Source organism: Zosterops lateralis, assembly GCF_965231275.1.
Source record: "Zosterops lateralis genome assembly, chromosome: 22".
NCBI classification, from domain to species: domain Eukaryota; kingdom Metazoa; phylum Chordata; class Aves; order Passeriformes; family Zosteropidae; genus Zosterops; species Zosterops lateralis.
In genome coordinates this window covers 336,062-358,925 of record NC_139782.1, presented here as the reverse complement: position 1 = coordinate 358,925, position 22,864 = coordinate 336,062, and the positions used below count along the sequence as shown (strand labels likewise).

At 44.1% G+C, this 22,864-nt stretch overlaps 1 protein-coding gene across 27 annotated transcripts in view; it reads right to left on the bottom strand.

Annotated features, from left to right (window-relative positions):
* EIF4G3 (eukaryotic translation initiation factor 4 gamma 3) overlaps positions 1-22,864 on the bottom strand; it is a 144,439-nt gene that overhangs the window by 116,709 nt on the left and 4,866 nt on the right. The window contains exon 1 of one of the 27 annotated variants that reach the window (XM_083877063.1): positions 5,222-5,478. The exons of the other annotated variants lie outside the window; for them this stretch is intronic. Coding sequence (XP_083733189.1) covers positions 5,222-5,269 — 48 coding nt within the window. The 5' untranslated portion in view covers positions 5,270-5,478. Of the gene's footprint in view, positions 1-5,221; positions 5,479-22,864 lie in introns of those variants that run through there. 27 annotated transcript variants of the gene reach the window in all.

Genomic DNA, 22,864 nt, shown 5'->3' with positions numbered 1-22,864 from the left:
CACCTTGAACATGTCAGCTCTTGCCTCATCTGGAAAGACACTTTGGGAAGGGCCTTCCATCTGGAGCCCTGTTCTGCAGCACACAACCCCATCTTATTCTATGGAACAGGTCCAAATCCTACAGCTCCACCCTGGCAAATGCTCCCAGTATTGTTTAGAAACAACAACCGAATGTTACGGTCACAAGCCAAGCTGTGATGGATATTTGGGATCTGGGAACAGGGAGCGAGGAGAGATCACAAACAGGGTCCAGCTTGGAACTCATGATTTATCCCAGCTCCTACCTCCAGCGCACTGGTGGGAACAGTATTTATAGGAAGTGACACTAAACGGAGCATTGAGCACTAATTTACATCCGGGTAATCTTTTTAATGGACGTGACAAGAAAAGAACAGTCAACACTGGAAGAAGGTAAAATCAAGGAATCTACCACTGAAATCTAGGCATGAAGGTCTGTCTTGCAATTCAAGACATGAGGCATTCCCAGCTGGCACAAGGACTACAGGGCACTTGTGTCTATGTAGGCAGTTCTCTCCAGCCATCTGAGGACTCCAAAGCAGAATCGGAGGGAGAAAGGAGATGACTATTTGTGCTTAACTAAAAAGTTGTTTAGCAAAAATTCATGAGGGTTCTAGCCTAATGGAACTTGAGACAGAAGGCCAATGTCCTCCCTCATCCCTGTACAAGGAAACCAGGAGATAATTGTCGCTTAGCCTTCCTCCATTAGGAGAATTATGCCCAGAAGCTGCTGAACATCCACAGCACCAAAACAGTGGCTGCTCCCAAGCTCAAGTCCAACATAAATCCACCCATATAACAGAAGTGACCAACAGATAAGACTTCTTAAATATCTCATAATACCAGAGATGTGTGACTGCTACTCAGCCAACTTCCTCTTTTTTGTCTTAATTTCATATGAAGGTCCTCAGAGGGAACCAATGTTGGTATTGGAGGACAAACTACTTATTAAGGAAGGAGTTTCCAGCTTGTGCTACTTCAGTGCAGGAAATTTTCTGGCACAGGTTGAGAAAGAGCAATTTAGCAGCAGCTTGTGCAACTGGCTGCACTCTGCTCTAAACTGATGTACTGATAGTGTTATCTGGGATACTAGGCCCATGCCTTCCTTAGCTGAGAGGGTCACTCGAGGTGGGAGCCAGCTTTGAGGCCCAGGACCTCAAGAAGCAGCTCACCAGCACTAATACAGGGTGCAACTCTCAGGAAAGCTGCCAGGACAGGAGCAATCACACTAGGAGCTCCCTCACAGAGCAACAGGACAGGAAAAAAGATCACAGGAAGCATTTTGGGGCCTTTGTCCTCAGTGCAGCAAGTAACTGTGTCCATCAGTAGAGGGGTCAGGCACACAGATATTTACACTATCATTGGAGATCTCCATGCCGGAGGTGGAAGTTTTATGCCTGTTTTATTGGAGATATTAAAGCCTCTCAATTTCAGGAACAATTAAAGAATCCTCATGCTGCACAGAAAAAAAAAAAAAAAAAAAAACAACAGATTTTTACGCAGATTTAACTGAAAACAATTCTCCTGGATGTCTGAAGCATGACATGTGGCTTTTCCAACAGTTACCACATCCCTATCAGCATAAAGAACTCTCATTCTATAATCTTCCATAATGCTTTAAGATGCAAAGTATCCCACCCTTCCCATTTCTCCTGAGTCATCTCACTCTCCATGCTCCCCTATTTTCCCAACAAATGCCAAGGTCACTAAGATTTTCCTGGGCAAACAGTGTTATTTGATAGCACAAGAACTGAGAGGTGTAAGAAGCACTTACGCAACCGAGTGGCTTTAATGTAAGCCAGGAGTATCTGAGGTCAGCGCTCACCTGGGCAGCACAAACACAGCTCTGATTTTCCAAGGGAGGAAAAGCTTCTCTGGATCAGACAGCAGCGTAATACCCGCCCATTTCCAGTGCAGTTACTGCTGCTACCAGTAAAGCAACTTTTCATTTCCCTAGACATGGCTGAAATATATTCCTTAAATATTGCACAGGAACAGCAATTCAGGAGCATTTATAAGGTTTGCATCCAAGTTTGCATCAAAGTCCTACCTGTATATTTGCATTATATCCAATAAAAGGGATGGATTTACAACCTTTCCACCTGTGATTAAAAAAAAAATAATAGGGGCTAATCACAAAAACCTGCTGCATTTTTGCCCCAATTCTGACAGCAGAAGTTTCACTAACCATATCCTTGGATTGATGCACAATTCTGTTATGTAACATCAGCTGAACGTTTCCTGCACCTGCACCCCTGAATACTCCAATCCCCCAAAATCATCACATTTTTAGCAACAAATTATCAGAATGCAAAAAAACCCCAAAACCTAGCTCCCTCAAACCTAGGCAAATTCACATTTAATCTAAAGCACTTTGGTGTCTCTTTGGCTGAGTTTGTTTACTTAAAAATGGAATTTTTAAGAACCCGTAGACATGGAGTTTGCAAAACTGCAGAGATAACTGAGTTTTCCTTTAAGGAAAAAGAGAAAACAGATGCTGTAAAATTCCAAAGCATCCAAGCCCAGTTAACCCACAGAGCTCTTCAGAGACCATTCCCATTAATTAAAGTGTGCTGAACTGAGCTATTCACAACTTCTCACATATGTTCACTACCTGGATTTATTGACAATACAGAAAATTACAGAACCATTTGTAGTTAATACAGGTGATTTCAAGATTTATGTAAGTATACATGACACATACTACATGTGAATTTGTGTGAGGTTTCTTAGGGTTGTGAATCAGAGTTTGCTTGAGAAGCTGCTTTTCCAGTTAAGCGGAATATTAAGCATACTGCTTCTCCATATTTTAAATATAACCAAGTGATTGTATCCACATCCTGTGATGTGTTCCTCCATATTTAAGAGCATTTAGCCAAGAGAAAGCATTTTGCAAGGTTGGCTATTTCATCAGCCATACTCACTTCTACGTAACACACTCCAAGGGTTATAAATCTTTCCTCTATTCCAATATAACCAACAGTGCTCTTGAAGGGGAAACCCAACTGGAAATCCCCAGCAGGAGCTCTGCATCTTGAATTCCGATTCATTTAATCACACTTGTTATAGCCTGAAGTACCTGGCCTTGGCTAAATAAAAAAGGCTTTTTCCTCTTGTTGTGTAAGTGGGCACTTCCATCTGGGTTGACTCACCCAATGTGTCCAGAGACACTCCTGAACCACCATGGTGACGCAACACAACTCCTTTTGTAAAAATAAGAAATCAAAAAGCTTTTGGGAGGGCAAGTGAGGATCTGTGCATAGATAACTGCTTCTGCTTGGAAAAAAAGCAGAAGCAGTTGCTCAGCCAGGTGAGTAAATGTAATCCTAATCTCTACCTTGCAGTCAAAGAGCCCTGCGGCAGTAGGAAGCGCATTATGGTATGTAGGGCAGAGGGGAAAAGGCACATGGCACATGGCACTGCTTTAAGGACCATCTCTGCCACAGGCGAGGTGAGGTGCTGCCATGGTGCCCAAGGAAAGACCAACATGTATAAATACTGGCTGATATGTACCATGGCAAATCCCAAAGCAATTCATGTAGGATCCCACAGACAGCAGGGAGTTAACTTTCTGCTATTTACTAGAAAATAAATTCCCTGTTATGACAGAGAAAAAAGTCCTGAAAAAGAATTCTTTAGGAATCTCCTAACTGAAGGGATTGTGGTAGTGAAGCTTTGACTGTTATTGTTGCTTCCAGGGTTAAAAACCCCTCCACCTGAGGAAAGCCTCATCCCACTCAAACACACCCCACAGGCTTCATCCTCTCCCATTTCTTAAACAGAAGAGCTGGTACACATCCAGGAAAGCAGGGGCTCTTGAATGGAAAAATCTGAGCACATTTTAGTGCTCAGCCCTCTGAGCGGTGCTGGGAACCTGAAACAAGCTGAGCTATGGAAACACCCACATGAGGCCATTTACTACACAGTAGGCACAGAGTTGGGGCCACTGGCCAAGGGGAGAAGGAAACATTAAGGCACAGAACAGTGCTCGAGCAAAAAAAGTTAAAATTTCACCATGCAGGCTCTTATGAAATAATGAAGAATTAATTTTATTATGGATAAACCGATGGCCACTTTGATTATTTTTATTTTATGCTACTTGGGCTGATCGGCTACTTTGTAAGGGGTTGCTGAAATCAATATTGAACAATCAGCTTTCGCATGTTTTCCCAGCACCTGGGTCCCTCACGCTCCTGTTGCAGAAGGATAGGGACTCCTATACGACCAGAAGTTAATAATAATAATGATCATCATTGCATTGGACATCAGAGGAAGAGCACTTGACTCCAGAACAGTTTCTGTTTTGTGATGTCTGCAAGAACATCAGAACTGGTGCATGAGTAATGGCTGTGATATGTCTGCCTCTCAGCCCAGCTGATCCACATGGGAGCCAAGGTTCCACCTGAAGCTTTCATGCAGCCCTGGAGAACCTCTCTCCCCCATTCCCAGATGACTCATGAAGCACAGTGACCAACAACCCCTCCCAACACTATTTCAGAATTTTTCAAGTGCAGGAACATCTCCTCTGTAACCTCTTGGAAGTGGTGCAAGAGGAACAAGGCATTTCAGAACTTCCCAAAACTGCCACAGCAGGAACAGAAAAAACAAGGTCTGAAAGCCAAGCTGAGTGAGCATTTGGTTTGTTCCCCTTAGATTGCAGCTCCTGCCCTTTCTCCTCATCATGAACCAAGCAACAACCACGGCTGGGTTGAACACCACCATTGCTCCATTCAGCTCACTGGAATAGAGAATCTCCAAGACAGCCTTCACATCCTGCCCTAGGGAACTTTGGTAACGGCCCAGAGTGCCAGGACAAGGGGGAATGGCTTTGCACTGCCAGAGGACAGGGTTAGATGGGATATTGGGAAGAAATCCTTCCCTGTGATGATGGTGAGGCCCTGGCACAGGGTGCCCAGAGAAGCTGTGGCTGCCCCACTGCTGGGAGTATTCAAGGCCAGGTTGGATGGGGCTTGGAGAAACCTGGGATAGTGGAAGGTGTCCCTGTCCATAGGATGAGCTTTAAGGGTCCTTCCAACCCAAACCAGAAGCCACTGCATTCCACTCACTTCTGAAGCCTGATGACTTTTAATACTGCTCGACCTCAAAGGACAAGGCATGCACACGGATTTGGGAGCAATCCCATGGAACGTGGCAGCGCTTCGTTGCCTGAATTAAAAGCCTCAGCTCTGAGGCTGGCACTTACACACTTTGCAGGGTGAGTAATGAGCGGCACTAATGACTCTTTGCTCATCCACACAGGCAGAAGAGCCCAGTGGGATCCCGCCTGCCTCTCATGGCCTGGGGTCTCACAGTCGCTGAATGAAGCAGTCCTGACTCCATCTGCGCCAGCTTCCGGGACTCAGGCTCTTCAATGCCTCCATTGAGCAGGGACAGCTGACTCGCTCTTTCTTCAGAGAGATGTGGGTGATGGTAGAGCATGAGAAATGGATATTTATGGCACTTGGGAAGAAAAAAAAAGAAATTTGAGGTTCTCATTCCCCCAAAATCTTTTAAAATCTAGTCACTATTTAGTAAAAAGAGTGAACAGCACTGTCAGATATTCTTTAGGCACCTGAATTGTGGTTCTTTACCCCACTCCCTGCACTGATTTTGGTACAAGGTCACGACAAATCACCCGTATCCCCACAGAACAAATCTCCACATATCTATTTCCATGGAGGTTCAGACTTTCAAAGGAAAAAACCCAACAAGGTAAAGAGACCTCAAGAGGACAAATACCTGAAATAGAACCATGTGCATGAAAAGTACTGTGGCAATTAGTAAGAGAGTGTGAAGAAGCAAGTTTGTACTTATTTCCTAGTGGAAGAGCTGGAGCTGAAAAAGCAGTGATGGGAGGGAAATTAAGAAGAGATTCAAAGACCCAAACAAAAAGGAGAGTTGATCCAATTCCTTCAAAGCCCAGCAGTTGGGTGGGAACGTGGCCACTCTCAGTACAAGCCCCACAGTAAAAGGAGCAGCTCCTCTTGTCACTCTCTGACTCATCTCCTGCATTCCATGTGAGGGAAACAGAAAAGCTTTCTCCAAGATCAGTCCAAATAGGAAAGGGATATTGCCCCAGCTCCAGGTTTTCATCACCACCCAAGTCAAACAGATGCACTTAATATGCCGCGTTCTTCCGCTCCGGAGGCCTCCGCGGGTGCGTTTGCCAGGTCAGCTGAACCAGTATAACAGGCATGCAATTGGATTTGGTGTTTCTGGATAGCAAAGGCTTAAGGGACTAAAACAGGGATCGTGCCTTCCCATGGCTGATGGAGGGACAAACTCATACTCAGAGGATCAAGCACCACACAAGTGTGGTCAAGACACCTCCTAACTCAGCTGCATCAATCCCCTCCCAGCCATCATGTGGCTGCTTCCTACTTCCACACTCTGACAACACTGCCACTATAATTATCTGATTCAAGAGTTCCAGGCTGATGGTTCTGCATCACAAAAATCTCTCTTTACTCAAACCTAATGAAACTGAGGCTGAGCACCGGTGTTTTAAGTCCCAAAGCACATGTCTGTCTGAGCACAGCACATGCCTGTGGAAATCACCACAAATATGCAGCACTCCAACATTAAAGACAGGAAAAGAAGAGCGGTAAAAAGGGCACCCAAGGTCAAAGCCAACACCAAGATTGCTAAACCCAATGTTTTTATTAGAAGAAACCTTCCTGAAAGACTTGCAGAGGAAGGTGGCAGATTTTCTCCCAACAGAAAGAAAACCAAGATCTGAAAACCTGCATTTCAGCAGCCAGAACAGAGCCACTGGGTGTATTTGCGCCACAGGTGATGCTGAAACACACTGTGGTTTGGGGTAGCTTTGGGGATAGGGCCGATTAGAAGAGTATTCCTTGCTTCAGTCAGGGCTATGTGTGCCAAAATCCAGCTCATTTGGTCTAGTCCTGAGGTCTAAACCCTCTACCACTGAACCATGAAGTGTTTTAATCACTGAAGATGCCAGAGACACAACTTATTTTTACTTTGTTGGGTAAGTCTGGAGACAAATTTTAAAGAAACTATTAGGAAAGGACAATTTGAGTGCAGTCTCATGAACACATCTCACACTTTTTAAGAAAAGCAAATGCCGCAAGGGCTTCAGATTAATTTTCCTTTTGATTTACAAGCCTCTACATTTATTAGCCTTCTGGACATGTGGTGAGGCCCATCTTTTGTACAGGAAACTGGAAGGAATTCAGACAAGGCTTTAGTTAAAGCTCACACTTCCCCTATTGGGCTCCACTGCCACACAGGGATGTTATCCCAGGTACTGACTTCCTAAGCTAAAAAAAGCCCAAAAACCCAGAACCAGACCCTCTGACAAGAATAACAGAATTAAGACAATGCTTACAAAGGCATGAGGCATGTTTCCATTGTGTGGTCAACCAGTTGTGAAGTTGTTTCTGGATAAAGTAATCCCTTCTAAGTAATTAATTAAATATTAGTGGCTTTTTTGGTCACAGAATCCTAGAATGGTGTGGGTTGGAAGGGCTCTTAAAGCTCATGCTGTTCCACCCCTGCCATAGGCAGGGACAGCTTTCACTGTCCCATGTTGCTCCAAGCCCCGTCCTGCCTGGCCTTGGACACTTCCAGGGATGGGGAGTTCACTCCACGATGGAGTACACTGCAATCAGACAGGTCCACATCCCTCCACACAGGTGGCAAAAAAACAACAGCCTGGGGGGTTCTCCTACCTTCCATCCCCATAATGCTGTATCTATCTGAGGTTGGTTTAATCCATTTAAGACTGTGGATCTTCAAGCCTTCAAGTCCTTAAAAATAAGTGCACACAAGGACAGGTACTTTCTATCAGAGTGACACATGAGCTGGCTGAGGGGGAGTGATGAGCAGTTGTGCCTGGGGTTACTTTTTCTAACTTGAAAGTGTATGCTCAGGAGCCATCTATTGAAAAGTTTAAGTCATTCTCCATTTGGTGAAAAAAAAAAAAAATCAGTCATGCTATCAGACAAGTATTTCTTCTGTGACTCGCTCATGCCCCTCCACGTGTCTGAACACAGGTTTTCTCCCTGTTTGTCACATATTCACTACAGAGGGTTCTGTTATCCTTTAAAAGGTGCAGAGATACAGCCTCACTTCTCCCAGCTCCACAATTCCTGTTCCAGTCAGGGTGATGGTAACCAAAGATGACACAGCTTTACATGCTATTAAAAATTGGTTCAGAATACTAAAAATCCAACTAATTCTAGAAAAAACAGCTGCATTGACATGCATTGAATCCTGCAACAGCCGTTGTGGTCACCTCTCAACTGCTGACACTACCTCATTTGCACAATCAAACTCATCTCAGTTTGTTTCACCCAACAGTGCATTTGATTTTGGGACATAACTCCTCCAAAACCTGCCCACCTTCAGGTTAAGAAACAACCATTCCCCCTCCACCCTCACCCCCAGCAGCATTTAGATTTATTTCTGCACACCTGCTCTGTACCAGGGCTCTCCATCAGCTGCTTCCTAGCAATTTAATTCCAGGAATTAATTCCATAGCAATGTCTCACAATTATTAGATACCACCTACCAGCACCATTCATGTTTACTAACATGGAATTGGAAAAGTAGCTTTGCTTTTGGCTATCTCTATGCACTGGTAGGAAATGCTGACATGCCATCCCCATGTCACTGTATCTATCTGAAGCTGGTTTAATTTTTTTAAGACTATGGATCTTCAAGCCTTAAAGCCATTAAAATCACAACCCCCTCACACAACAGAGTCAGTCTGGAGTGATGCTGAGTGAGTTTCCAACTGTTGCACAGCACACCCTGTCTCGAGGCTGCCACTTATCAGAGCAGCTGTTTTAATAAGCACTTACGTCTTCAGCTGCCTAATGCAATGACCAAATTAAACAGGACAACGTGGAGCCTAATCCAGCACAATGGGAGAAAGTCAGTTAGTGTTCCCAGGCACCGGAACAAGGCGCTGGGCTCCACACGCGCAGGCGCTGCTGCTGCCCTGCCGCGCTCCGCTTGGGCACGATTTGCCAGGATCTGTTAACACAACCCACTTTTCCCTGCAAAAGGCATGAAAGAAAATACTCTGCAGAGAATCTAAGAGGCAACATGCTCTCTCTGCAGCTTTTTGCAACTTTTCCTGCAAACTGAGCAAACAAAATGAATTCAGAACTATCAGTGCTGCTCTGGAGCTGCATTAACAACAAGCGTGAGGCTGCCCAGAGAGAAAGGGGGGACTGAGCACATTAACAAAAGCCCAAAGCGTGCTGGCTGTGGCCAAGGCTGGAGCATGAAAGGCTCTTTTGTCTCTCTGGTCAATGCAAACCCATTCAGCAGCCCATAGACAGCAGAAAGAAAGTGAGGGTGGGAGGAAGAAGAGTCCTGTCTCTATAGGGGATGTCTCCTCAGCTGCCAGGCTGAGCAGGGACTCACATGGACACAGAGCAGCGTTCCAAGTGCCTGCAACCCTGGCATTGTGCACAACAAATGCCCACTGAGGACATGTTCTGCTCGCACCCAACCTTTCTTGACCAAGGGACACACATTCCAGGAACTAGACATCTAGTCCCCAAAAAGCCTCCAAGTGCAATATAAATAGTGAGCTATAGAAAATAACCCCCTATTTCTGAGTCTGCTGGTTTTTCTGCAATTACCTCCTACCAACAATGAGCTATTGTTCCACTCCTGGGACTGAGGAAATGTTTGTGTTCATTCTCCAAGTCCTTTACATTTAGAGACCTGCTCTTCATTTCAACATCATTCCCCACTGTGGTAAAAGCACACAACCATTCACAGTTCAATACATTCAGTATTGACTCCACCAAACAAAACTAACACCCCTTCCTCCTTTTCTTAGTGCCACCATAAAACTCAGCAGAGCTCAACAGCAAAGCAAAATATCTAGAACTGATCAAAGGAGGAGGGTCCCAGTTGGTACTGATGTCCCATTTAAACATGGACATATGCCACCACCAGTCTGAAATGCAGAGTGATAAAAGCAAGCACCATCTCCAAGGATCTGATGCTTGCTGGGCATGTTTCTCCTCTTAGACGTTGAAAGAATGGTACACACACTCCTCACCTCGGCCACACAGCCACCAGCAGCAGGAAGGCATGATCCTCCATGTGGTGGAAAACATGGACCCTTTTGTGGCATGCATGCCCCAAGGAACACAAATACTCTACTGTAAAAACCAAAAGCCATTAATTCATGCTGGGCTGCTCCTCTCCCAAACTGGGCTCTCCTCATGCTGCATACAGGAGCCTCTGAGCAAAAAGCAAAGTTTGAACTGTCGGTGCCACAGCACAGCCAAGGTTTTGATGCAAATGCAGACTCTAGGAAGAGATTTCTGCAGGGAGTCTCATTCATGTACAAAAGAAATACTTAAGTGAGCAAAACCAACAGAGTTTCTATTTCCACTTCTTTAATATTTATCTACCTCCCTGCACCAGGATCAACCAACTATCCTGCCCTAACCAGGGAGCTCCTGCACGCTCCACACACAGGACACGCACAGTGTCTCAAAGGAAACTGGCTCCATTTTCCTTCAGCAGCCTGATTTGGAATAATCACATAAAAAGCAAAGCTGGCTAAATCCTGTCCTTTTGCATCACCCCATGAGCTAATCCATATGCTGTGTTTAAACACTTCACTTTCAGGGGCTCCACATCTATTTTTGGAGATGGTCAAGGAAGGGGCAAGATATTTCTTTATATAAAAAAGTAAGCTAATTTATTTTTGCTAAAACACAAGGGTTTCTTAATTGCAATCACAGCAACAACTTCTGCAAGAATAGCTTGTAAAGATAAAAACTTTCTTCTCCCTGTGTTGTAGCTGAACTAAAAAGGAGAAAAACCCCACCACAACCAGAAATTAAAACCAAAGTTTTAATTAAACTGATTGACAGCCTGTTCACACAGGCCACAGCTCACACAGGATGCTGTTTCCTTCCAGGATTTTTCAATATAGCAAAGACTCCTGCTCTTCACCATTGAGATAAAGACCTTTTTAGAGGTACTGATCTGTTGCTTCATTGGAAAAATGTAGGAAGGTCTCATTAAAAACAGCCAGCTGTGCAAAAAAAGTTACTGTTCCTCAGGCATCCAGAGGGGAAATCCACTCAGAGGGACAAAGCCTGGAGATATATCTGAACACACCCCTGGCAGCACCAATAAGCATTTCAGACACATATACACACACTCTTGCCACTCCTCCGCCACAACAAGAATATTTTCTGCCTCCTTTGTTTCCTTACAGGTGGGGAATGGCAACACAGAGTAGGGAGCTTGTAAAGAGGGGAAGAGGAACTTACAAACCAACTTGCACAGCAAACAGCCATGGACCTGTGGCTGCTGCAGAAGTGGGAATTTACAGCTGCCCTTGCAGCATATCTTTTATTTTTCCCTTTTTTTTTTTTGTCAAGTCCAATACTCGCAAGCCCAATTATCAGAACACCCTCAAAGGTGAGAAATAACAAAGAAGCAGAGAAGAAAAAAAAGTTATCCTTGGGGTATAAAAGAAAGTAATTCTTGTGGTTGTCTTGTGCAGGGCCAGGAGCTGGATGACCCTTGTGAGTCACTTCAAATTCAGAATATTCCATGATGATCTGGCATGAAACAAGGTAACTCTTTGTGCACTCAAAACTCCCATGAAGGAAGCAGCTGCTACAATACATAGGCTTGAAACCAAAGTCTAAAGAAATGTGGAAACAGAGAACAAAGAAAAAGTCCCTAAAATATCTATTGCTGATTGGCAATGACTTGGGCTTCCACTGGCAACTCTGGCATGATGAACAGCAATAGGAAATTCCTAAATAGGAAATTCCTTTTCACCTTCTTAAGGTAGAGCTGCTGTGCTGGTCATTGAGAGCAAATCCTGAGAGTCAGTTGTATTTATTTATATTTCAAATCACAACATGCACCACACAGCATTAAATAACAACTCCTCACTCCAAAGCTTTACTGTTTTCTATGGTGCTATGTTTGCACCAGAGATATGAGAACATTGATAATCTGCAGCAAAGTATGCCCTGTTTTCAGATAAAGTGAGATGTATTTGTTCTATTTAATTCTGCTTTATACAGTCCAGATAACATGTTTTGAGATGAAATTACAAAATGCCAGCATTTAAAATCAATCTAGGATAAAAGTTAATATAACAACCAAGGGAAAAAAAAGCAGTTCTCAAATATGCTAATACATGGTACAGCAGAGCTCCAAGATGCCACTTATACCTCAAAATTCATGTAGAACAAAATTAAGACCCAAGAAAAGCCACACAAAAACCTAATTGAGGTTATTAGGGTCACTAGAAGAGCTCCAAGTTAGATGCCACTGAGCAGGTGGATTTAAGTCCCAACTGTTGGGTTCTCTGCTTTCAGTACAAACGTTTCAGCTGACACTCCAGGCATAAACAGGCTTAAAGTGACAAGCAATACAAGCCAAATGTGTTAACCAAATGAGCGTCTTCAAAGTATCATCTGTAGAGGTTTCCTGGTTTTATGTTCTCTGCTTTTTCTGAGTGGTACACTGCAAAGAGGGTGATGCATGTTTTGGGTATAGAGATACTACAATCTCTGTTCACTGCTCTCACCCCATTTCACAGTTGCCCGAGTCAACTCTGAGATTGGGATGACATTAAAATATTGTCCTGTCCCTGGCACCATGCAAAGTGACCCCAGAAACTGTGCTTTTCCCATGGAAATGAAAGCCTGCCCTCTGATCCTACCTGCTCCTAATGCTTACAACAACAGGTAGCACACCTGAGGCCTCTCAAGAGGACTTTCTCTCATGGGTAACTTCACATCCTGACCGCTCCCACCCTGTGATTACGTTGACCCAGAAACCCAAACCTACAAATGGACATCCTAGACATGGCAAAGGCAAGCCCAGCCTGGGAATAATGCAGGAAAAAGTCACAATTCCAGTTGACAGATGAACAACTCCTTGCTCAAGGCCACCATGTGACGAACCATGCGAGCTTTCGCCTTTTCTGCCCACTGACACTGAAGGTTGCAAGGGGAAATCAATTTTATTACTAGACACAATCAAAATGACAACATCATGCAACACCTGCAGCTGATCTTTACTTTTCGCCCCCTGGAAAGACTATTTTGTCACAATTCCCTTGCATCTAAGAAGAATTTATAGCAAGACAGCTGCTCTGATTCTCTTTGCAATCAGGACAAGTGAAGAAAGTAAGGGAGCTTCTTTAAAATAATCCAAATTCATTCACCTCCCATGCAAGTGACCCCACTTTCTTCCTCTCAATCCTTCTGCAACCTGGCTTCTCTGGAACAGCAATGAACAGCAAACAGCCTCAGCTGTTTCACAGAACCACAGACTGGTTTAGGTTGGGAGGGTTCTTAAAGACCATCCAGTCCCAACCCCCTGCCAGGGGCAGGGATGTTACTCCTCAGGGCTATGTTTCCACCCCTTCTGGCCTATCACTGTCTCTTAGGCTTTAATCCAGATAAACTTCCTGATTTCTTGAGCTGAAGATATAAAGTTACAGAGAAGAAACAGCTTTGTTCTCACCTCTAAGAAAGAGAAAATAAAATACCCAGTCAAACCTCAGTTACACCACCCTGCAAGATGACAAAGGACGGCTCTGCAGTGCACCACAGAGAGGGCCAAGGCCTCCAGCTGGACAAGACCCGCTTCCCTTGAGGCACCTACTGAAAAAACCAACATGGGCAAAAAGTTCAGGACCTCACACTATGACACCAGCGGCAATGAGGGCAGAGCCTAAACTGTGATCAAAAGGTGAGGATTAGTGCCTCAACAAATGTTTCTGAGAATCATGGAAACATTTCAAATCATGGAACATCCTGAGCTGAAATGGACCCACAAGGGCCATCCAGTAAACTCCTGGCCCTGCACAGACACTACAACATTCCCACCCTGGGCATCCCTGGCAGTGCTGTCCTAACACTGCTGGAGTTCTGGCAGCCTCGGGGCCATGCCCATTCCCTGGGGAGTCTGGGCAGTGCCCAGCACACTCTGGGGGAAGAATCTTTCCTTGATCTCCAGCCTATACCCTCCCCTGACAGAGCTCCAGCTGCCCCCTCAGTCCTGTTCCTGGTCACAGAGAAGAGACTGGAGCTGTGCCTCCACTGCCCCTTGGGAGGGAGCTGAATACAAAAGGAGATGAAGTCCCCCCATCAATACCAGGTCAATGTTTTTAGTGGTATATCTGAGCTGTATCTTGGGTGACAACCCTCAGTGGTGCAGTGGAATCCCCTTGCTCTGATTTGCCAAGCTTTGTCACAGCATGTTTACTACGGGACGTGTTAACGGGATGAAGCTGCCAGTACCAAACTGGAGGAAATCCACTCTGTCCAACGCCATTTAGATCAGTCTGCCTTCAGAGCCATGGTATGGACAACCTGGGGAGCAGCACATCCCAATCCCCACCTAAAAATAACTGCATTCCAGGAGTGACAGTCAATTCTTACTCCATTATTCAATCTTAATGAAATCTAATGTTCAGTATTATTTCTTAATCAACTTGCCTCAAGTGACTACCTTAAAGTTAATCTCTCAAAGCCTTTTTCAGGGGAAAGAGAATTCTTTCAGGGTCTGAACACACCAAAGAGCAGGTAGAACATGAAAATGATTATCCACAAAGCTTGTTCTTTCCAAAAATATTTGGCAGAGCACAGGGGTTTTTTTTTTGTCTGTTTCATATAAACACGATGTAAAATGAAGTTAAAACAAAGTCACAAAAATGCCTTTCAGCATTTAAAAAGGATCCAAACTCAGAGGAAAGAAAGCATTTTGAACAAGACATTTCACAGCATGGTGCAGCAGAGAAAAAAGTCCTTCGGATACTTTTAACTGCATTTATTTTTGTGATTAACTATGACAGAAGGGAAGATAAATCCAGTATCTAACAGAACATTATCTTTACACTGCTTTCCTTGAAGAAGTTCTCCTAAAGCAGCCTTTGGCTTCCAAGCATTTGGTAAGTGTTAAAAACCATATTTATGTATGGAACAGTTCAGCAGGGAAATGGCATGCCAGCTTCCAGATCCCTAAGCATGCATGGAGGCACCCCTGCACACCTCCCTCTGGAGACCATGGAATGCAAAGGAGCTGCCAAAACCCCTCCAGCTGCTCAGGAAGGCATTTCTGCCCCAGCCGATAACACGTCCCACAAAGCCAACCACACCCACCCCTGGCCTGGCAGCTCCAAAGTCCTCCCTGACCTGCAAGTATAAAATGATCCTTGCCTGAAACAGTTAAAAATGGAAGTGAAGGGAATCATGGAATCCCAGAATGGTTTGGGTGGGAAGCAACCCTAAAGCTCATTCAAACACCTGCCATGGGCAGGGACACCTTCCACTGTCCCAGGCTGCTCCAAGCCCTGTCCAACCTGGCCTTGGACACTTCCAAGGATCCAGGGGCAGCCACAGCTCCCCTGAACATTGCAGAAGGGTTGGAAGAAAAAGAGACATAACAGGAAAATATCCTGGGTCACTTTTTCAAGCAAAGCCACCAACCAAACTAATTTCAATCGTCCCTGGGGAAAATGGAAGATGCTCGTCCCACATAGTGGTCAGAGCCATTGCTACCAGAGAATGAGAAGGATTCTTCAGAGTGAAGAAACTACATTGTTCAAGAAATGAGGGAAAAGCAAGAATCTCTAATAGGAGACACACATTCAAAGAAAAACATCGCACACATGAAATTCCAGGCAGTGGCCAAGGAAGAGCCAGGGGGGATAGAGGCAAATCTGACATGAGGCAATGTCAGAGCCAGAACTTGTGATGATAATTTCGTTTATTTAATTTTCAAGCAGAAAAAAAAAATAAAATAATAGTACTAGTCTACACTGAACAGTAGCTAAACAAGGACAAGACTGAGCAAACGTCCTGGTAAGTGCTGTAAAAATATCCAAAGTAAGGCTGTGAGCAAGCTGGCTTGATGGAGGTGACAAGGAGTTACTGGGAGGAGACAGTCAGGAAGAACAAAGCTTTGATCTCATGTCTGGCCAGACACACACACATCAGCCTACTCCTTTCTGGAGTAATTTTGGCTTTTGGTCTATTCCAAATGGAACAGGAATGGTTCTTCAGCTGTTCTCTGCACTTCTGGCTGCATCAGATGCTTGTGCACATCTAGTCTGACAGAAAAGTTTTTTAATAAAATCCCACAGAGCTGACAACACAGCTGGAGCCACACTCATCTTCCACCTTTCCCATTCTGAAATACAGCTGCATTTCAGATACAACAGTTATTTTCAAATACTCCTGAATTTCAATCATTGAGCTTAAAACAGTTTACACCAAACAGCCAAACCAGGCATTATCTCACACAAACTGAATCACAATCCAACAAAAACAAAGGTCCCCAAATTCAGTGTAGCTGTCCCATGACTAGCAGCTGAAACGGCAGTTTCTGGCCTGATACCAGCTCAGGGAGAGGCTCTGATCTGCTCAGCCCCCATCCACGAGGCAACCTGATAAACACACTCTGGGTCTAGGTTGGGAAGTGCGGAGCCACTGCCACTGCAGCAGAGGACACCAACCAGGAAACACACTCCAGTCCCAACAGCCCCATCAGAAAGAAAATATTGGGATTGTCTGGGGCTTGTTTCCTTCAGAGCAGTTACTTAACCCACACAGTTATTTCTATACCAAGTTTGCCCTGCACACACATAACCAGGTAAGAGCATTAAAACCACAAGAGCCAAAGCAGACATGACCAGGTGACATAACTAAAAAGGTGCAGAGGAAGGCAGAGCAGGAGGAAAAGATCTCATTGCAGGAAAATATTCCCAAGCTTTTATCCAGCCCTTGTTCAGCTTACAGCCTGGAATACACTTCTGTGGGGGTCTGAGGGCCTGCCTTCCCTCATGCTGAATTCACCAAGTAAAACTTTCCATCTCCGGCTTCCCTTCGGTGGCAGCAGTTACTGCAGCTGGGGCACGTTGTTATGCCACCAGAGAAGAAAGTTCCCATCCAGACACGAGCACCGCAGTGCTCATTCATGGCAATTTTCATGCAGGAGTCTGAATTTCTGTAGAGTACTAAAAGACAGCTGACTTCTCCCTTCCTGTGCATGCTATTAACATAGAACTGCCCCTGCCCACTCACCTCAAACTCTGTGGCCTAAAATCACAAAAAACCAATCAAGCTTGCCAGGCTTTACTCCCGACATGTCTCTGCCCACAGGGACAGCTCCTGCTTGTGTCCTGGGGGTTGGGGACTCTGCAGCAGCATCCGTCTATTTCTGAGCCAGGCTCTCCATCTGTATGATAAGCAGGAATATCAAACTACCTGGTGTTTTACTGTCTCATTCACTCAGCTGTATTTCCTGCAGTATCTCCATGCTGTGACCTCATGGGGAAATGCAATGCTCTGCTGATCACTCTGCTGTGGTGTCAGCAGTGTTGTCACCCAGAGTGATGGTCCTCCCATCAGTTGAGCAAGGAATTCTAGAAGCATGATTCTCCCGAGTGTCGATGCTCATTTCCATTCCCAATTCTGTAACTCCTTGCAGTTTTCGGCCCATAATCTTTATTTCAGCAGTTTATCAGAATGAAATTAAATCCTAAGTTCGTTCTCCTACATGCAGAGCTTATCATTTCCCCTGAGTTAAAATTGTGTGTCATACAAAATGAAATCCTGGGAAAGCTGGCATCCGGGGGGGGCAGCGCAACACGTCTTATACTGCTGCACAAAACCCAAAGTTCACTGAGGGCTTTAGGTAGGACAGTAGCCCTGAATCTCCTCAGTTCAACCCTCTGCACCTCTGATTCCTCTCATAAGGAATCTTAGGTGCACACTTCACACACACCTGTGCAGGGGAATCCAAGAAAGTGTAACAGCAACGATGTATTCACCCCACCAGGGTCTGAAGATGAGCAGTAAATTAGTCTCTAGGCATTTCCCGTTAGAAGAAATCCTGGCTTACTTCCACTGGCTCTGCCTGTTGGATCCATGACCAGGTTACAGATGGGGCTTGGAGCAACTGGTCTAGTGGAAGGTGTCCCTACCTGTAGCAGGAGGTGGAACAGGATGAGCTTTAGGGTCCCTCTCAACCCAATCCATTCCAGAATTCTACAGATTCAGGACATAAACAGGGATAAAACACAGAGGGAAGGCTGCACCTCTGCAGTGCTCTCTGAAGTGATGCTACGCAGCTGAACCAACACACATGCAGAAGTCAGTGAGGATGTACCTGATGCACTATCCCAGGTTGGAAAGAAAAGTTAACTTCAGAACCTGTCCCTGCCTGGTTGCTGAGGCCTATCTGCACCAACAGGACAACCCATGCACCACCACAGGCACCATGGTTCCTTTTCTGATGAGCATAAATCCAGCTGTGCTGATTTCAGACTGCAGTATCTCCACAATCACGGCAAGGCTTTAAGATTGAACTTTACACCTACAAACACTGCCCAGACACTTTGATTTCACCACCACCACCACGGCCATGAGTGCCATCACCATCTTAAGCATGGACAGGGAAGCTCTGAGGACTGTGCTGGTGACCAGTGCTATTTTAGCAGTCTGTTTTCAAATTAACCATAGTTAAGACCAACGCTGTGGATAGGAGGAAGAGAAGAATAAAAGAAGTATTCTTCCCTTAAATGCTGACGTTTTGGAACACTGCAGAACAGGAATGGACCAAATCAAACATTTCTGGTTATCCCTAGCACCTCTGACATTATCAAGGGCTGCAGTGCAATTTGGTTCACCAAACTGGTTGAAACACATTTCATCTTCTTCCTTTTTCCCTTCAATCCAGAGACATTTCAGACCCACTTGCAGTCAGTGTGGACGACACAGATCTTTTGTTTCCCATTCCTAAGCAGAAACATCATCTTAAGCACAACATAAAAGTAAGGATGGAGCTAGACCATAAGAAAAAGTAATCTAAGCCTGAGGAGTGAATTCTCCTCCTTTGAGGGGAATATTTGCAACCTTCTCCTCCCGGTGGTGGAAGTTCAATAGACTTCTCAAAGAGCTTCCAAAGCATCAGTGACCTTTTTGAGTTTTAGCTCAACAAGCAAGACCTCAAGCTCTCCAACGGAGACCAAGAGTTATCCCTGCTTTCAACACTTCCAAGTCTGGCTGCATTCTTTCCCCAAAAATTCCTTTCAATTGGTCAGGAGCTGACCTGACAATAGAGAATCTGCTCTCCCCAGTCTCCATCTCCCTTGTTTTATTGCTGTGCTCCAGCTCCTTTCTCCATACCCTTCCCAGGTTGATTAATACTCATCCTGGACAATCAGACGTCTGGTAATTCAAGCTTTTATAATGCTCCACACCATAACTCCCTCATACATTTCACCAAAAAGCTCACACATTTCACCAGAAAGCTTTTTGCTGACTGTTCCCACTCCTGACATCCCAGGCACTCAATAAGACATTCTGGACAGAGGTTCCAGCTATAAAACTCTCATGTTCTTCAGCTGCCAGGATGGGAATTTGGTGACAGTACAATTCATTCATTTATTTAATGATCCTAACATCAGCCTGAGTGGATGAAGTGTGCTTTGGCTGCAGCAAGGCAGGGAGGGGGCTGTGCCAAGGGCCAATTGTTTTGGTGAATGCCAGTGACGCCAGATACTGCTGCCATGGCCACTGGCATGAGACGCGGTAGTTTGGGGCAAAATGGGAATAATTTCAAGTTAAACATGGTGGACAACCTCACAACAAAATATCGAAATATAAAGGAGCTTATCTGTGCAGATAATTTTAATCTTTCAAAATTAAAAAAGTATTTCGGAAATGTAATCAATGAAATTAAGGTGAACAGCTTAAACTCATCAAAACTTAGGCTTTGTGATATTTGTATATCAGCAAAAATTAGGTCTTTTTTTCTTTTTGAAGGGATAGACATAAAGGCACTCTGAAATCAACTTTAAAACACAACACTGAAGGAAAACAAAATTCAATTCAGACAGGTTGACAGTTGAACTATTTGCATTCACAACTCTAAAATATGAAACACAGAGCCCAGAAAAACTGAATATTTGAAGAAAGACTGTCCAGTGACAAGTATTTATAACTCTGTGAGCACTACTGAGAAAGGGTGACAAAAATTGAAGTTTGTTTTATATTATATAGCAAGTGGAATTTAGGATGTCTCACCAGCTCTAGAAGTACTACATCCAAAAGCACCTTCCAAACAACTAAAGCTGCTGAAATCTCCTTCCCAGCACACTCCAGAGTTCAAGGTGCACCATGAATTTCACATTAGAAGTCACAATAAGCAGGCTTTAAATGTTTTTTTGGTTTCAGTTCTTGAATTCCCCCCAAATAACTAATATAGGTTACCCACCTTCAGCTACAAGAACCCTGCTAAATTCCCTTTCCAATACAATATATTGAGTCAGCCCAATGATTCAGCTGCACATTGCAAAACCAGGTGTCCAGTGTGAAGCCTGTACATCACCCCAGTCAGGAATTCAAGACTTCCAGAAAATTTTCAGGCGAGATTTCAGCCTGAATTTCACATCAGACCTGACAGCTCTGTGGAAGATGTCATGGCAGTCCCAGGACAGAAAGGCTGGGTCTCACTACTCAGTAGAAATGCACTGGTTTGTTTTTTTTTTAAAGGTCCTTTCTTCTTGGGATGCTTAGAAGCCTTCCCAAGAACACAGCTTACTAAAAAAACAAAGCTGAAAGTAGCATCGCTTAAAAAGTCTTTTTCCCTGATGCACATAGGAAGAGACTCCTGCTTGGTCTGAAAGACCAAAGACTTCTCTCATTTTTGCCTTTTGGAAAAAAAAAAAAAAAAAAAAAAAGCCAGTTTCAAGGCACAGTAACTTATACGACTTACTAGAAACACATAAAAGAGGGAAATCAGTTTTCAGACCACCATTAGCAAAGCCATAGAACCAGCTCAAATGGATTTTCACCCATCACCAGTGACACAGACACTGCAGACTCCTCTTACTACTCTGAGTAACTCAGTAAAGCACAGTCATCCTCACGCGTAAATCAAACCAATCACACAATCATCATCTGGCAACCCCAAAGAGAGCAGCCCTGCAACATTTCTTAGTTTCTACTTTCCAAAAGCTTCCCAAACTTAGGAAATTCTCTGTTATTTAAGACCTTTAAGTGCATTAATTCCTCCTTGCTTAGCATTTTCACAGCAACAAGAGCTAATTCCAAGGCTGGCAAAGAAATTTCTGTTCCCACCATATTCAGTCCCTTCCCCTGCTAAAAGCAGAGAGGGTATTTGTGCTTCCAACTTTTACAGCTATTCCTACGCAGATACTCTTTCTCCAGAGCATGGGAGCCTCATTCCTGCTGAGCTCAAGCACTTGGAGATGAGCAGCTGCTTGCTGCACCTCGACAAGTCCTAACCCATTTCAACACTCCACCAACAGATTTGGTGAGCATTACCGGGATTGGTCAAGGATAGGGTAAGTTTTATTTCCAAGACACACAGTCTGGAAGCCACTTGTCTGTTGTTTCAAGCCTATCTAAAGCTCTAGAAATATTTTAACTCTCATGTAGATAAAGGAAACACAAAGTTGTTAAAACCAACAACTGAAACATCTTATTTTTGGTGGCAGAATTGATTTAAACCTGATACAATCTCAGTGTGGGGAAACTTGTCCTTTTCTCTCCACCTTAACTACACAGCAAACAAAGGTAAAAAACAACTCCTCGGGTACAATCAAAACACAGAGCATGTAATTTTCCTTTCAGGAAAGAAAAAAAAACTAATCATGCTGTCCCATTAACCTAGTTACATGCCCAGCAGCAATTTGACTCAAGTCCCATCAGCAACAGCGTGCCATCACCTATTCCAAAAAGAGGGAGCACACCCTGGGACATTTTCCAAAGGTAAAGAATAAACTAGAGGCATAACATCTACTAGAAAATTTCACTAGCCTAAAAGCTGATCTTGCTCTCCTCCCTTTGATCCTTTTCTTTTTTAAGAACACATTCTATTTTCTTCTTCCAGCTGTTCCACATCATCAGCTCCTATTTGGGAGGCAAAACGAAATCCAGGGTTTGGGAAGTAAAGCTGTACAGAGAAGTCTTTGAAACTGCAGCAAGTGTAAAACACAGCACCGTGAGAGTCTCATCAACTGTATTCCTTTAAAAAAGAAGAAGAAAAATTAGTTCCCCTGGCTCCTTCGACCACAGGGCACACGACTCCTTCCCCCACATGTTCATGCCTTGGAACAAACACCCGTTTTCCCTTCCCCATTCATTCCAGGAAAGCTTTTGCAATTGCCAGCAACCACATTTAAGTCACAGATAAAGTCTCCTACCAAAGCAATGCCTGTAAAACAGTGATACTACCCATCTGTAATTCCCCAGAGTAAAAATTTCAGCAACTCTAATCATATTAGCGGATTTACACACAACTAAACTTGACAGTTGATTAGCCCTGAAATTGCTGGATTAGGAGAAAAAGAAAATATAGATTACCTCTGCCTTCTGAAGGGAAATCTTCACTGCTAATTCCTACTACTAAACAGAAGTGGAGCAAATGTACCAGCCCAACACATCCCCAATGTTTGCTAATGACACAGAAAAGCCTTTCAGCCTGAAAATGATGGACAAAATTCATTCACACACAGATAAAAATCCTTCTACGTTCCAATATCTAAAAGAGAAGTGATTTGTTCTGAGTCTCCTGTTACTCTCTCAACAACTTCTTACACAAACTCTGCTCCCAAATCAGAGCTGCTCATTAAATACACATGTATTTAAATGGATAAAGTAACCTTCTCCCACAGACTTCTGCCAGAGAACATACACAATCATGTCCTTGGATGTGAGAAGAAAATAAGCCACTTGAAATTACATTTTTAGAAAGGTTTTCTCTGAGAGATTTCACCACAAAAATCTTACAAAGCTGGTAAAGTGACACATCTGCACTCTAACACGATTAG